This window comes from Poecile atricapillus, chromosome 1, assembly GCF_030490865.1.
Source record: "Poecile atricapillus isolate bPoeAtr1 chromosome 1, bPoeAtr1.hap1, whole genome shotgun sequence".
Lineage (NCBI taxonomy): Eukaryota > Metazoa > Chordata > Aves > Passeriformes > Paridae > Poecile > Poecile atricapillus.
In genome coordinates this window covers 30,301,212-30,315,365 of record NC_081249.1, presented here as the reverse complement: position 1 = coordinate 30,315,365, position 14,154 = coordinate 30,301,212, and the positions used below count along the sequence as shown (strand labels likewise).

At 42.1% G+C, this 14,154-nt stretch overlaps 1 protein-coding gene across 3 annotated transcripts in view; it reads left to right on the top strand.

The window, feature by feature from the left end:
• NPAS2 (neuronal PAS domain protein 2) overlaps positions 1-14,154 on the top strand; it is a 104,457-nt gene that overhangs the window by 55,606 nt on the left and 34,697 nt on the right. For all 3 annotated transcript variants that reach the window (XM_058829998.1, XM_058829997.1, XM_058829999.1), the window contains 5 exons: positions 207-355; positions 2,954-3,045; positions 6,331-6,420; positions 12,621-12,741; positions 13,758-13,871. In XM_058829998.1, the coding sequence (XP_058685981.1) occupies positions 207-355; positions 2,954-3,045; positions 6,331-6,420; positions 12,621-12,741; positions 13,758-13,871 (566 nt within the window). The remainder of the gene's footprint in view (positions 1-206; positions 356-2,953; positions 3,046-6,330; positions 6,421-12,620; positions 12,742-13,757; positions 13,872-14,154) is intronic.

The window sequence follows — 14,154 nt, the reverse complement described above, 5'->3', positions numbered from 1 at the left end:
GCACTAAAGGTGGCTCAAACACAAGAGCAGGAGGTGGGAACTGTTGCCTCTACTTGCTTCTGCAGCTTTGCTGGAGTCCAGTGTCAATCTTCACACACTGATGTGTGCAGCAAGCTAATTTTATGTATATACATTGCAAAGAGCAGGTACATGATCATTTTCCTTCTTGGTCTGCTCATCCTTTGTTTCTTTTCCCCTGTCTACAGGGCTTCGCGTAACAAGTCTGAGAAGAAGAGGCGCGATCAGTTCAATGTTCTCATCAAAGAGCTCAGCTCCATGCTTCCAGGCAACACTCGCAAAATGGACAAAACTACTGTGCTGGAAAAAGTCATTGGCTTTCTGCAGAAACACAATGGTAAGATTTAGTGCAGCTCTTCATGCACTTGCCAGACAGTTAGTATAATATCCTGTTTCCTTCAGTGATTATCAGAATGGCTCGAGGGATCTAAAAGTGCCAACATAAGGTATTTGAGGTTTTTTTCTGTCTCATCAAAAATGATCATTTGCAGACACTGTGCTGCCCAAATCCATCTCCTTATTTGCTCTTCAGTTGAAGAGGACTTTCAGCCTGCTAGAGAAGGGGGCAAATGGCAACAACTGAGGGAAAGAGGGCAACAGTGCCCTGCAGCACTCATGAAGAAGACAGATGCTTTGAACAAAGGTTTGGGAGCAGAGGGAAGATTCCCTTACTTGAAATTTGTAATATTCTGAGCAGTAGAACAAAGCATTTGCCCCAGTTTCTCTGCAGAAAAGATGCAGAGAAGCAATCTGTTCAGCACCCCATCTCCTCAGTGGACTGTGTAGGACTCAATTTTCCACACTGAGTAGAAAACTCAGACCAGAAAGCGCTTCTGTTTTTGAAGCTGGCATCAGCAAATTGCATCCACAGATAGTTGAGATGCTTCACCCAGTTTGCACAAGCAGAAGCTACATTGCATGTGCACAGCATCCAGTTGCAGTAGTCAAATTCAGCATCCTAAAGCTGGAAGTTTATTTTTTAAAATGCTTGCACCAGTGACAATGAAGTCTCATAGAAATGTACCTTCACAGAGGGCAGAGGAGATTTCCGACCCTGCTGATCTACTCTCTTTGGTCTAGTTTCTACTCAGAGGGAGGAATGTGCACTGTGGCCTTCCTGATGCTTTGACACCCACCATGTCAGTGGTCAGCTGACATGCTTCTCCTTATAAATCAGGGCACTGGTTTAAAATGGGCCTGTCCTGCTCTGCCCTGTGAGGAAGAGGTTTCAGTGGGTGACTGAGGAATGCCCCTGGTCTCAGAAAGCAGAAAGGGGTCTCACAAGATGATGCACTACATCGCCTGGCTTACCTTGGCTCATCCAGCACCTCCTTCCTGCACTCTCTGGAGAACTATGGGTGTAACTAGAAGGACCATTAAAACTCTTATATCATGACTCACAACAGACTGGAGTCACAAATGTCAGTCTTACTGAGGAAATAATTATAATGGTTCTGTCATTAGAGTGCAGTTTCTCCTTAAATGAATTTTTACCACAGATAGAATCATATATTTGTTTAGGTTGGAAAAGACATTTAAGACCAATGAGTCCAACTGTTAACCTGTGGTTTTGTACAGAAGGAGATGACCAGGACATCTCAAGGTTTAATAGTTATAGACACTTATTAAAAAATTATAGCAATAACTTACCTTTTTATTTTTCGCTGCCAAAGGGAAAGGAAGATGTGAATATGCTCAATTATAAATCTAAGCAAAGAAAAATCACCCAAGATTTTAAATAAGTGTATAAGTGTAGCTGAAGGTCCAAATAATTTTTCCAGAAGGTGCTTTTCCTTGAAAAACAACTAGGTGAAGGAAAGCTAGCAGTCACAAATCTTTCCACAGCAATTGGGTCAAAATGTGACTGGGGTTTGTGCACTTGCTAAAAAAGGCAAATGTTATTTATTTTTAAACCAGATTAGTAGTCACAGAATATAATACAAAGCATCAGCATTTAAAAGTGTTGATTATCCTCAGCATACTTTGGATCTGGTTTATTGAGTCGTATTTCCCTTCTGTTTGGTAGGCTAAACCAAGATTTTAGTCATAACAGAGGAGGAGGTAAATTTTCATATATTTTCCTTCATAAGCAGCCTCCTTCATTATAATCAACAGAATCTCCCAAATCTCAAGTAATTCTCCCAACAGTCACCATTTCATGTACGTTGGCTTTTTTAAACTACAGATCTGCTGAAAGTATTGTATATTCTGAAACTACTTTAAAAATCTGATGGACTCTTTCCTTAGTTAGGTTTTCAAACCTGTGTGTAAAACCATGGGGGCTGTGGAGAGTTGCTGTGCTGCCAGTGACAGCCCCCAGCAGTGCAGAAAGCAAGTCAAACAAGCTAGTAGGAGCAAACAGCTGCATCTCCACAAATGCATCCTGGATAGAGGCTTTGATTTCTTTCTCGGTGACAAAATGCACAGGCACTCCAAGAAATGTACTGTCTTTAATACCATTTATGCATTTGCATTTCTCTGGCCAGTTTGCCTATGTGCCCCCAATACAGAGCATTGAGTGTTACATGCTCTGGAAGTGTTAATCAACGGGATTAATTAAGGAGATGCTGAAAAGAGAAGACAGTCTGTGTTCACCATCCCCTCACTACCAGAGCTGAGTGAGGATGCACTCCTAGAGAAGCAGAGTGAGCAGCAAACTAAACCAGCTCAAGTTTTTCTAGAGCTGTCCCCCAGAATGCTGTCTGACTCAGAGCTAACATAAGTGACTGTTTTCAAAGGCCAGCAGTGCAACCAGCTATCCCACTGAAGTCAGTACAAGTTGACTTGACTAAAAAACGAGGAAAACATTTCAGGCTTGAAAACTGCAATTTTTGAATACAAAGGTTATTTCTCTCTTTTCATAGCAACTCATATGTAATATATCAAGATAGAAGTTAATTTGAATTTTAAGGATGTAAATGTTTTATTTGTCTAGAAGTCTCAGCACAGACAGAGATTTCTGAAATTCAGCAGGACTGGAAGCCTTCATTTCTCAGCAATGAAGAATTCACCCAGCTGATGTTGGAGGTAAATATGCATATATACCTTTCCTAATTTTGTCTAGCACTCATGGAAACACCCATGCATTTCGAGTAAACTGTCATCTGCAGTTCGAAAAGAGGAGATTTTGGGAACTGCTGTATTTGACCGTCAAGCAGAGCTGTGACTGGGATTGAAGTCCCCACTTGTTGCTCTTCCCTCTCAGCAGTACTCTTGTGCTGTGCTGACACAGCCTGCAGAGCTATGCAGTGACTCCCAAGAAAAGCAGTTGAGGGCAAAGATTCAAATCACAGGTTATATTTTTTTTTTACAAGCAGAGGTGAGGTAAAGGGCACATGGCTGTTTTTTCTCTGTTCTTGGAAGGCGTTATTAACATCTAATATTTATGCAACAGTAGCACCTGAAACAGTGGTGTCACGTCCCTCTTGTGCTAGGTGCTGAACAAGTAGATAAAGCCTGACAGCTCCTCTTGGCTTGATACAGTTGGTACTTCCACTCTGGTTTACAAGGCCCTTATCAAACACTTCTTATTCTCGCATTTTGCAATCATAATTTTTAAATTATAGCATAGGATCTTTAAATGCTAGCTGGGATTTGAAGGGAGGTGACTCAGTGGAGTTTATGTAGGTTCAAAATGAAAAGCAAATGAGTTGCTAGAATGCATTTTCCTCTCTCAGTAATAGCTAGAACTGCCTTTAGCAAGGGTCTTTTTCTGTACTAAACACACGGATATTGCATAGCCCCACAGTGTCCTTTGTGAACAGGTTTCTTCTCCTCCCACAAATGATGTGAACATGGCACATGATCCAGGCTCTGGTGGTGGGCAGGGAAGGATGTTGGGAAACAACTTCACCACCAAGGAGTGGCATAAAGCCGGGGCATGTTGATGACTGCCAGGGGCTGGCAGTCCTTTGGCCATTGCAATTTGTTGTGATGAGACTCCCCTGGATTAGTTTTATGAGACTCTTTGCTCCCATTGCTCTGACAACCACCCATTTTCATCTCTGTGCACAGGAACTTAACACACATATCTCCTTCAGTCTGCACTGAAATACGTCCCTGAGATAGCAATAAATTGACTGTTGTTTTGACAGGCTGGGCCTTTGTTGATTCTGCTTGTATGCTACACAATTTTAGATTAAAACAATCACTTTTGGTTTCCCAGCTTATAAATCACCTTCTTGCTACTGTGATTTTCCATGCCCTTCAAGATAACATTGGGTATTGGGATGTCCTGTTGTGCCACATGTTCATCATTCCCTGCTCTTTTGGCTTCCTACAAATCTTACTTTATTAGCATTTGGACAAGACTGCTTGAAGTTTTTCCCATCCTGTTGTTAAAAGACGGGAAGGGTTTTTTCCAAGCACTAATTCAAAAGACTCAAGGCATAACTGACTGCAGTAATATATCAGCTTTCCTGAAAATGGCCTTTACTTACCATATTGAAAAGGCTGTCACCAAATTACAGTGGGCATTAGGCTCTGTTTGTCTGTCTAAGATTGATGCAAAAGTAAAACCTTTGAAGAGGAAAATGCTGTCTTAATGTTGGAATGTCCAGTTGGAAGTAAATAAAAACAGAGTTATGTATGCAGACATTAACTTGATTTTACCACAGAGTTCTGATATGAGTCACTGTGTGTAATTTGCATTGGATATGAAATAACGACTTGATTTTTTAAAAACTAACAACCTTCACCATAGTAACATGCACGATCCAACTGCCTTGTAAAACCACTGCTCTCTTCTATGGGCTAACAGCTATCATGCTTTTTTAGAAAACAGCTTGAATGTACTGCACTACAGAAAAACATATTCTCTGCACCTAGATTAACAGAATCAAGCTAACTATAGCAGCTGGAGGGTTTTCAGAGATGCTAAACACACACTCTTCTACTGGGGTATAAGTTATTGACTTGCTTTTCAAAGGATTGAAGCACCAGCAGATTTCCATTGACTTAAATAGTTGTGGGTGCTCAGCCTTCTCTGGAAAAAGGAACATATGTTTGTGTCTTTATTCAAGGCTTTGTATTTTCCTTTTTTATTTATTTATTTATTTATTTTTTTGTAACAATTAGCATTTTCCAGTATTCTCAGAATTCTTTCCCTTATTAAAGTCAGCGGGGAGGAAGGATGTGCTGTGGCTTACAAGATCAACTGCAAGTGTGGCTTGGAAGCAGGCCTGGATTTGTGGTATGGTTTTGTAACGCCGTGGCTCTCTGATCAGGCTGTTTGCAGTACACCTGTCTCCTGAGCAGGTATGGCCACTGGAGTAAAGTCAAACCCTGCTCTGAGTCAAGTCGTGCTTGCAGTGCTTTGTTGCTCAAACACTGCTGGCAGCACTGACTCCAGAAGATCTGGGAACTGACAGGAAGGACCCAGACTTGCTCCACTTGAAGGGCTGGGAGCCTCACTGGTGACTCCCCAGTGGCAATGGGAAGGTTTTAATATATTCTCTGAGCACCTACTCTTTTGTCTTTTTTGAGGTGCTCTTCTCATCTAGCTTTAGTTCACACTGAGAAGAATCCCCTGAAAAATTAAGTTAATCTTGCCTTAGATCTCAAAATCTGTCTAGGTTTAATTTTGCACAAAACTTAGCTCAAAACTTGGCAGCTCAGACTAAAGAAGAGACTCATTTTGAAGGCGAAATTGCTCCTGTGCAGAGGGTGGGGATAAGGCTGACATTTCCCTTCAGTCCTAGGAGTGAAGGGGCTTACCATAAGATGGGACCAAAGTGAGGGAGCAACTGCAGAAGGGTGAATTTCTCTTGGAATGAGTAATCTAATACCATGACCTTTAAAATAAATCACTCAATTAAAACTCAGGCTAAGGATTATTTGATCATTTGCATTGCTTTTACTTACATGAAAGCCCAGCAATATACAATGTTACATTAATACAAACTGAGATTTATGGGGTTTGCAGAGAAGTACCATTTTGAGATAGGACCGCATCCTTTCATCGTCCTTTGATATTTACACAGAGCTCAAATGTTCATTTTAATAACTTCCAAGGGATCCAGTCTTAGTCATTTTGCATTATTAAAATGTGTGATTAATTTAAAAACTGAGACATGAAATGTTCCTGTGAGCCCTTTGTTGCTTCAATAGTAGGTTTTACTAGACTACAAAGAGTCTTGTAAAAGTTAAATCAGACTGTAAAATCAGAGAATTACTGTTCTGCAACTTGAGATAACATTACTACAACTTGATAACAATATGGTGCCAAAGTCAAACTGTTGTGATGAACACATGATGAGATGTCCTGTTTACACCACTCATGCCTATTAAAGCACTCTCAACTGTTTTCCTTAGGCATTAGATGGCTTCATTATAGCAGTAACCACAGGCGGAAGCATCATCTATGTGTCTGACAGCATCACACCTCTTCTAGGGCATTTACCGGTGAGTAATTCTGGCATTGGCTTTTCTACTACACATTGTAGAATTGGGCACTGCACTTTTAGAAATAGATGTAAAACGGTGCTGGGGGTGGCGTTTTCCTGAAAATGTGGTGAAGGAGTTTGTCCCTGCATTATGCTGGCTGCTACTGTTGCTCAGCTCTGCACTCTCTCTGTCTGATTCATACCCTTCAGGTTTTTGTTGCTACGAGGCACTTCAGCTTGAATGGAAAAAGCTCTGCAGGAATAGTCTGGCCAGGGGAGGGACAGGGTGACCTGGCTGATCTTTTCCATCTCTGATTTCTAAGCTAGCAGAGAATAGCACCAGTGCTGCTGGCAGCCCAGTGAGGAGCTCGTTAAGGGCCTTATTCTGCTTCCAGGGAGGTAAAGGACAAAAACGTCATTGAATCTGGAGTGAGCCGGAGGCTGCTGACGAGCTCTCCCTGCAGCTCCACTGTGCTTTCCCAAGGGGAGCGCACAGAGGTCCCAGGAGGTGCTGGTGGAGCCAGTGCTGGGTGCATCCCTGCACCAGTCCAGTCGATGTTCTGGCACATTCAGCGTCTTTTATCTGTGTGCTGCTCCAGGAGACACCCCCCTGTGCATTGGCTTGGGCTGGAGGAGCAGGGGAGAGGGACTGCTCCAAACCCTGCTTCTGTTGCTAAGGCTGCTCTAGGAGAAATGGCACAATAATTACGGATTAATCCTCATGCTCATTTTTAGTATCCTGGTCTCAAATAAATACATGCCCAGGAGAAAAAATTAGCTGCCAGATCATTACTGTACTACCCCCTGCCATGTTCTTAAGAAAATTATAATTCTCTTTCTCTTATTTAATTTTTCCGCCAAATATGTGTTATGTTTTCCACCCAGACAAATGTATTTCACAACACTACCTTGCTGGAATAAGAGCAAAAAGTATTTTTTTTCTGAGACAAAAGGAACTTGATGAAAGAGCAGCTCCTGTTAAATGCAGAAATACTGCTATGCAACAACAGGTTGAACTGAGTCTATTTATTTCAGTTTTCTTTCATCCTCAACAGTTTAGAAAACCAATACTTGACTATTTTCTGATATTTGCCTCACTTCAAGGGTGGGGAGAACTCTGTCCTACACACAGGCTGTAGGGTTTTCATACCCTTACTGATTTCCATGAAATTTCCTTGTCTTTCATCATTTGGAGGTTTCTATCCCTCCCAAATACCAATTCTTAGTGGAGATGAAAGATCTGCTGTGGGAAAATATTCCTCTTCATTAAGACACATTTCTGACCCTGTCCTAAAATCTGAAGCCCTGACTGAACATGGATAGATTCAGGTTTAGAATTTGTGAGTTGGACCATCAGAAACTAAAATGGTTTTCTCTCCCAAAGACATGCTTTGTGTGATAACCTTACATAGTATCCAGCCCAAAATAAAGATAAAGATGGATGTTACTTTTTATTTGCATAGAAGCAGCGCATGGCAGTCCAAGCCAGGGACCAGCCTGATAGGGTTGGAGGTGGAGCAGACCTTCCTGGAGCAGTTGGACCATTCTGGCTGCCCCACCAGCCCACACATGCACAGGAAGCATCCGACAGCTGAGCAAGGAATAAAAGCTTCTGCCTGCCCCAGGTTCGCAGATCGCTATGGCCATGGGCAGGGGCCCAGCTGAGGGTGCATCTAGGTGCACACTGGCTATTTTAGTCCTCTGTTGTCCTTGCCATTTGGGGTTTTTTTTAAGTTTTAAAACTGATCAGAGTGCAGTCTGGAAAATCTGTGTGGCTTATTTTGTTTACCTTGAGGATCTATTTGTAAGATAAATTCAGTCACTGTTTGAGGGATGAAATACCAATTCTTTCTCCTCTGTGACAGCAGTAAAAAATACTCTGCAAATCTTCTGGTTTGAGAATGAAAAGAAAGCAAAACTGGGCAGAATGCATAGCAGGGCTCTCTGAGGGCCCCTGTTAAGGAAACTGATGTATTTTCTTTCATTAAAATCATGAAAATCTCCAATGCTGAGAACTAATATATCCAGTTCTCTTTAACACAGCTTCCCTTACTTCCATGGAGCATTTTCAAACACAAACTTCCCCTGTTACAATTCTAAATATTTGTTTTTAACAAGATCTGGAGACTACCCATAGGGTCAGTTGAGATGGAGATGTCTAGCTCACGTGGTAAGGATGAGTCTAACTAAAGTGAACTCTTTGAAATCTGATCACAGCTCATAGCATTTGCCAGTCAGATGGTACACTACGACTCCAAGAATATGCAGTCTCTTGAAAAGGGCCCTCCCTGTCCCTTCTTGCCTGCTTTTCCAGAAGGTCCCTGGCAGGGCTGAGATTTCTCCTCTGGGGCTGCCCAGTGAAACTCAAGGAGCTGCTCTGCGGTGTTGGGTGCTTAAGGTAAATGCCAGGATGGATAAATCCAAGATATAGCACCTTACAGTGTACAAAAGTTAAGTATGCTGTGTTGCTGTTACAGGGTAGCAGTGGGAATCAGCGCAGGATTTACAGATTGATACAGGGGCCAAATCCCAGCACACAAATGCATAGCCATCTTTGTGTTTTGTCTTGATGGGAAAGAAACCTCTCTCGCTTGCAGCCCTCCAACATCCCTTGTCTAGTGACCATGTTTGCTTAGTTCTTTTGCTTTTTTCTCCCTTCAGCAGGAATTTTTCCTTCTACCCACTTCCCCCATCCCCCAGTAAAAGCAATGAAATTATGAGGAAGAAGTTTCATTTTGGAGTAGAGCTGTTTTGTTGAAACTGCAGAAATATTTTAACTACGCATCCCATTATTGCAGAACTTGATGCATTGTATTTAGAACAGACCAGCATCCACATAGGCAAAGGTGTTCTTTGGCTGCCTTAGCTTTCAGGAGTAAATACTCCAAAGCCTCACTTAGCAGGATCCATAGATTTGAAGATGCAGAGTAGATTCCAGGCTTAGCAGCATAACTATGCTATAGTTATATTGTTAACTATAACATACTTCATCTGACAAGTCTACCCACAGTCACTGTAGTCTATTTTTTATCTGCTTTGCCTATCTCGTTCACCAGTACTCCGTAGCTGTCTCAGCCAATGGCACAGAACTGCCCACTGCAGAATAATTAGACAGAGCTGCAAACCAGTCCCCTCTAACAGATACATTTTTATCACTGATGGTCAAATTCCGTCAACAGAATCAGGTCAGAAAAGACCTGCAAAAAGTCCAAGCTTTGACCTAATACCACCATGCCCACTAAAACAAAGTGCAATGTCCATTCATTTTTTTAACCCTTCCAGGGATGGTGACTCTACCACTTTCCTAGGCAGCCTCTTACCATGCTTAATCACTCTCTCGTGAAGAAATTTTTCCTGATGTCCAGGCTGAAGCTCCTGTGCTGCAGCTTGAGGCCACTTCCCCTTGGCTTGTCACTGGTTGCTTGGGAGAAGAGACCAGCCCCCACATCACCACAACCTCCTTTCAGATGGTTGTAAGAGTGTGATAAGGTCTCCCCTGAGCCTCCTTTTCTCCAGGCTAAACAATTCTAACTCCCTCAGCTGCTCCTGGTAAGACCTGTGTTCCAGACCCTTCTCCAGCTCCATTGTCCTTCTCTGGAGCTCCAGCAGCTCAGTGTGAGGTGAATTGAGCAGCCCAGAACTGAACACAGCACTTGAGTTGTAGCCTCACCAGTGCTGAGTACAGAGGGCAATCTGCCCTGCTCCTGCTGGCCACACTACTGCTGATCCAGGCCAGGTCACCATTGGCCTTCTTGGCCACCTGGGCACACACTGGCTCACGTTCAGCTGCTGTGGACCAGCACCTTCGGGTCATTTTCCACCAGGCAGCTTCCCAGCCTCTCTGCCCCAGCCTGTAGCACTGCCTGGGGTTGTTGTGACCCAAGTGCAGGATGTGGTACTTTGCCTCATACAGTTAGTCTCAGCTCTCTGATCCAGTCTGTCCAAATCCCTTTGCAGAGCCTGTCTCACCACTCACCGCTTTGCCATGACATCAGAGGTCTGCTCTTTGGGTCTGGTGCAGAATTAGCTCTGAATAGTTTGCTTGGCGTTTTCTACAGCTCCAGTGAGACAGTGGAATATTTGCTTCCATCCCTCTGTTTGACTTAGCAATGTATTCTGGACTGACATATTGATTCAAGAGCATTGTTGAAGTCTTGATATGTACAGAATCCAGAAATTCTGTTCTGTGCACTGTTTTACAGATGTGCCAAATCTCTGCAAGAGGCAAGAATTATGAAAGTAAGAAGTAGAATACTTAGCAACTTTTTCAAACTCATTAAAAAAAAAGTTGTTACTTCCTATGATCAAAGATGCAACCCAAATATTAAATTGTGGATATGGTACATGATAGCAGCAAAAACTGTAAATACCAGGGCTTGCAAATCCATGACCACCTGGTGCTCAGGGCAAGAGGCTGCTCTGAGGGGATAGGTGGAACAAAAGTCTCTTGTAACCCCAACCATAGGTGTAGTCACAGTCATCTGCAGCTATCATCTGAAACAGAAACAGCAGTGCAGAACTAATCAGAGATTTGGAATTGGAGCCTGGTCACAGTATAGAGAAAAAAAGTTTCACTTAGAGGAGTAGTGATGGCTCACATCTAGTCTTCCTGCAGTTACTGCAGAGTAGATGGGAGATTAATTAACCTGGTGGTATCATTATCATTTACAGGAAAAAAATAATTTCTGAGACTGCACCTAAGCCTTGAACAGAGCTCACCAGCGCAGTTTCCTGTCAAATGATTTTTCTTCATATGCGCAAAACAAAAAATTACATTAAACAATGTACTATATTTTGCAAAGTACAGTATGTGTGTATAGATGTGTGTGTGTGTGTAAATATTTATACATATATAAAAAACCTTTATCACACACTATATCAGTAGGATTCACATTATTAAGATACAAACTAAAGCCACAAAATTGACTTAAAAGTATTCTTCACAACAGGAACATTCAAGTAATGAGTATATATAATACTTACAACTGAATCATCTAAAGCAATATATTCTTGTAAAGGTGTGTGCATAAAGCATAGCACTCCGATTTGTAAAGTCTGCTTAATGAGTTTCACCACTCTAAACAGGAATTCCACACAGAAAAGCTAGCATGAATATAAAGCAGATGGAAACCAAAGCACAAACTTACATAAATAAATGATGGATAATAATTTGCCAGTCTCATACAGAGCTTACATGTTTTCAGCATGACTGTATGGTCTGATAGAAGCTGCTCTGATGACACACAAAGCTGTGTCAGTGTGCCAGCCCAGCCTCAGGTAGTCTCAAGTGGGACAGCTGTAAGTCAGTGCCATTGGAGGGTCACTTTATCTCAGGCTTCCTTTCAGATACACTCTGCTAGTGTTGGTTTAGTCACCAGGCTGAGCATAGGGATTCCTTTCTCTTGGCAGCCCATGACAGACTCTTTGTCTTCTCCACCCTGGGCTAGCCATGACCTTTTGCACAAATCCATCTCCTCTTTCAATTCCCAAATCTCCCTTCTTAGATTTTGGATGGATTTTGGGTTCAAGCCAGCCGATCATGGGGCTGGAGGCACATGGACATTCAGCTCATGGCTAGTCAGAGACAGGGCTTGTATTGGTGACACTGTGAAGTCCCCCTCCCTGGACTAACTGATGTAAAGTCATGTCCAGACTTGGAAGTCCCCTTCTCCCTGTTCCCACCTGCCAGGATGCAGGAAGTGGGGAACAAGGCCTGCCTCCCAAAAGGCATTTCCCAGGGGATCCCCCCAGGAAGGGGCTGACGTGGCTGGCTCAGGGTGACTCTCAGCCTCATTGCTCCTGCAAGTCAGGCTCTGTCAGGGAGAGAACAAATTCCAGTGATCCACAACACGCCTGTGCATGGAGCTTAGTAGCAGTATGGGGAGCCAAACACCCTGTTCCAGCCCTCTCCCAGGTCTTGTAATTTAATTGCATTAATTAATTAATTAATTGTATTAATTGTGGACATACCTGCTGCATCTCATGGTTTCTGAGAAACATAGAATATTGCTGAGTGCTGAGACTTAGCCTGACGAGCAGCTCATACAGAAGTGGCCACAGTTTATCCAACAGGTTCCCCTTCTGTTTTAGAGTACCTGGAAATCCGTGAGGAAACTCCTGTCAAATGGCACAGGCTTTGTATCCACCTTGTTGTGCATCTCTGCAAGTCTTGCTTGTTGTGATATTTCTGTTTGTCTCAAAAGTTATTTCTCTTTGCAGTGTGATGTCTTGGATCAGAATTTGTTAAACTTCCTCCCAGAACAAGAACACTCAGAAATTTATAAGATGTTATCTTCTTGTATGCTTATGACAGATTCTGCCTCATCGGATTACCTAAAAAGTAAGTTTCATTTTATCTTCTCTAGTAAATGAAAAAGCATGGGCAGGATAAAAAATTTTCTCCCAGAAAGATTTTTTTATGTGATGTGCAAAAAAAAAATTAGGTTCATAGCCTTTCAAAAAGATCTTGCCACCTGGAATGACCCTTTGGTTCTATTTTTAAATGAAACTCTTTGCCTTTATTTTACTAGGCTAAGACTACTTGCAGTTATGTTAATTATTAAATATCATATCATTTGAGACAGCTAAGGAAAATAGGTTAGCCGATGGAAATTGAAAATTTGCCTGAGACAAATCACATCTTAATTGATATTTCAGCCTGTTCAAGTAAGATGTTGTTCAGAGATAAGCTAACATGGCATACCGTTGGTTTGCTTTACAGTTGGAAAATACCTCTAAAACCATTGTAATTCTTTTTCCAATTGAATTTTGTTTTTCTTAGAAATGTATTTACTTCCTCAGCCTTACTCACTCTAGGAGGTGAGATGTAGAAAATCAGAAAACACACGATAATGGAAGATGTACAGCTGCTCAGTCTGCTGTATCGTACAAAACCTGCAGCTGGTAGCTAATACACCAGAGTTAGTTTAATAGATATTTGGAGGTAATTAAGCATAGTTTTCCAGCATAAGATGTAGAAAAGCTGTGAGTTGTGAGGAGCCTAAATAGAAAAAAGCAGTAAGTGAAGGACCCAGTTCTCTCTGTTGCTGCACTGAGGCTATGGCTGTGTAACTCCTGTGATGAGGTGGTGTTAGAGAAGGGTGAGTTAATGTCCAAGGCTGTCCCTGAGCTGCAGGGACGCCTGTGCACAGCACTGAGCAACCTGCATCCCTGCAAGGCGCTTTCTTGCAGAGGCTCTGGTCCTGCAATGTGTAGCACATTGGTGTTCAGGACTCCTGAGTGGTAACAAGCAGCTCTTGTGCCGCCAGTTGCAAGATTGGGGTTGGAAGACACCATTGGTTGTGTTTAGCTTAAATAGTATATTTATTTCTTCTTCTTCTTCTTTTAACAATCCAGCTGACAATGAACTAGAGTTTTATTGTCATCTTCTGAGAGGAAGTTTGAACCCAAAGGAATTTCCAACATATGAATACATAAAATTTGTAGGAAATTTTCGGTCTTACAGCAATGGTAAGCTTTAATTGTTGTATAAATATTACTTTAGCTGTGTAAAATAAAATATAAGTATTGCTCCATTGAACAAGACAGGCTTTTAACTGACAGAACTATTTTTAACATTACGGGATAAATTTTGCCTCACACGGATCTCATGGCTGAGTTGCAATAGCTGGATGAACACATGTGATGAGTGAAATTGTGTTAGTTGCTTTTGTTACTGCCCTTCACTTGCAGTGATCCTGGACTCTGGGTAAGTTTGCAAATAATGACAGGTTTAGAGGAGGGTTTATTTGTG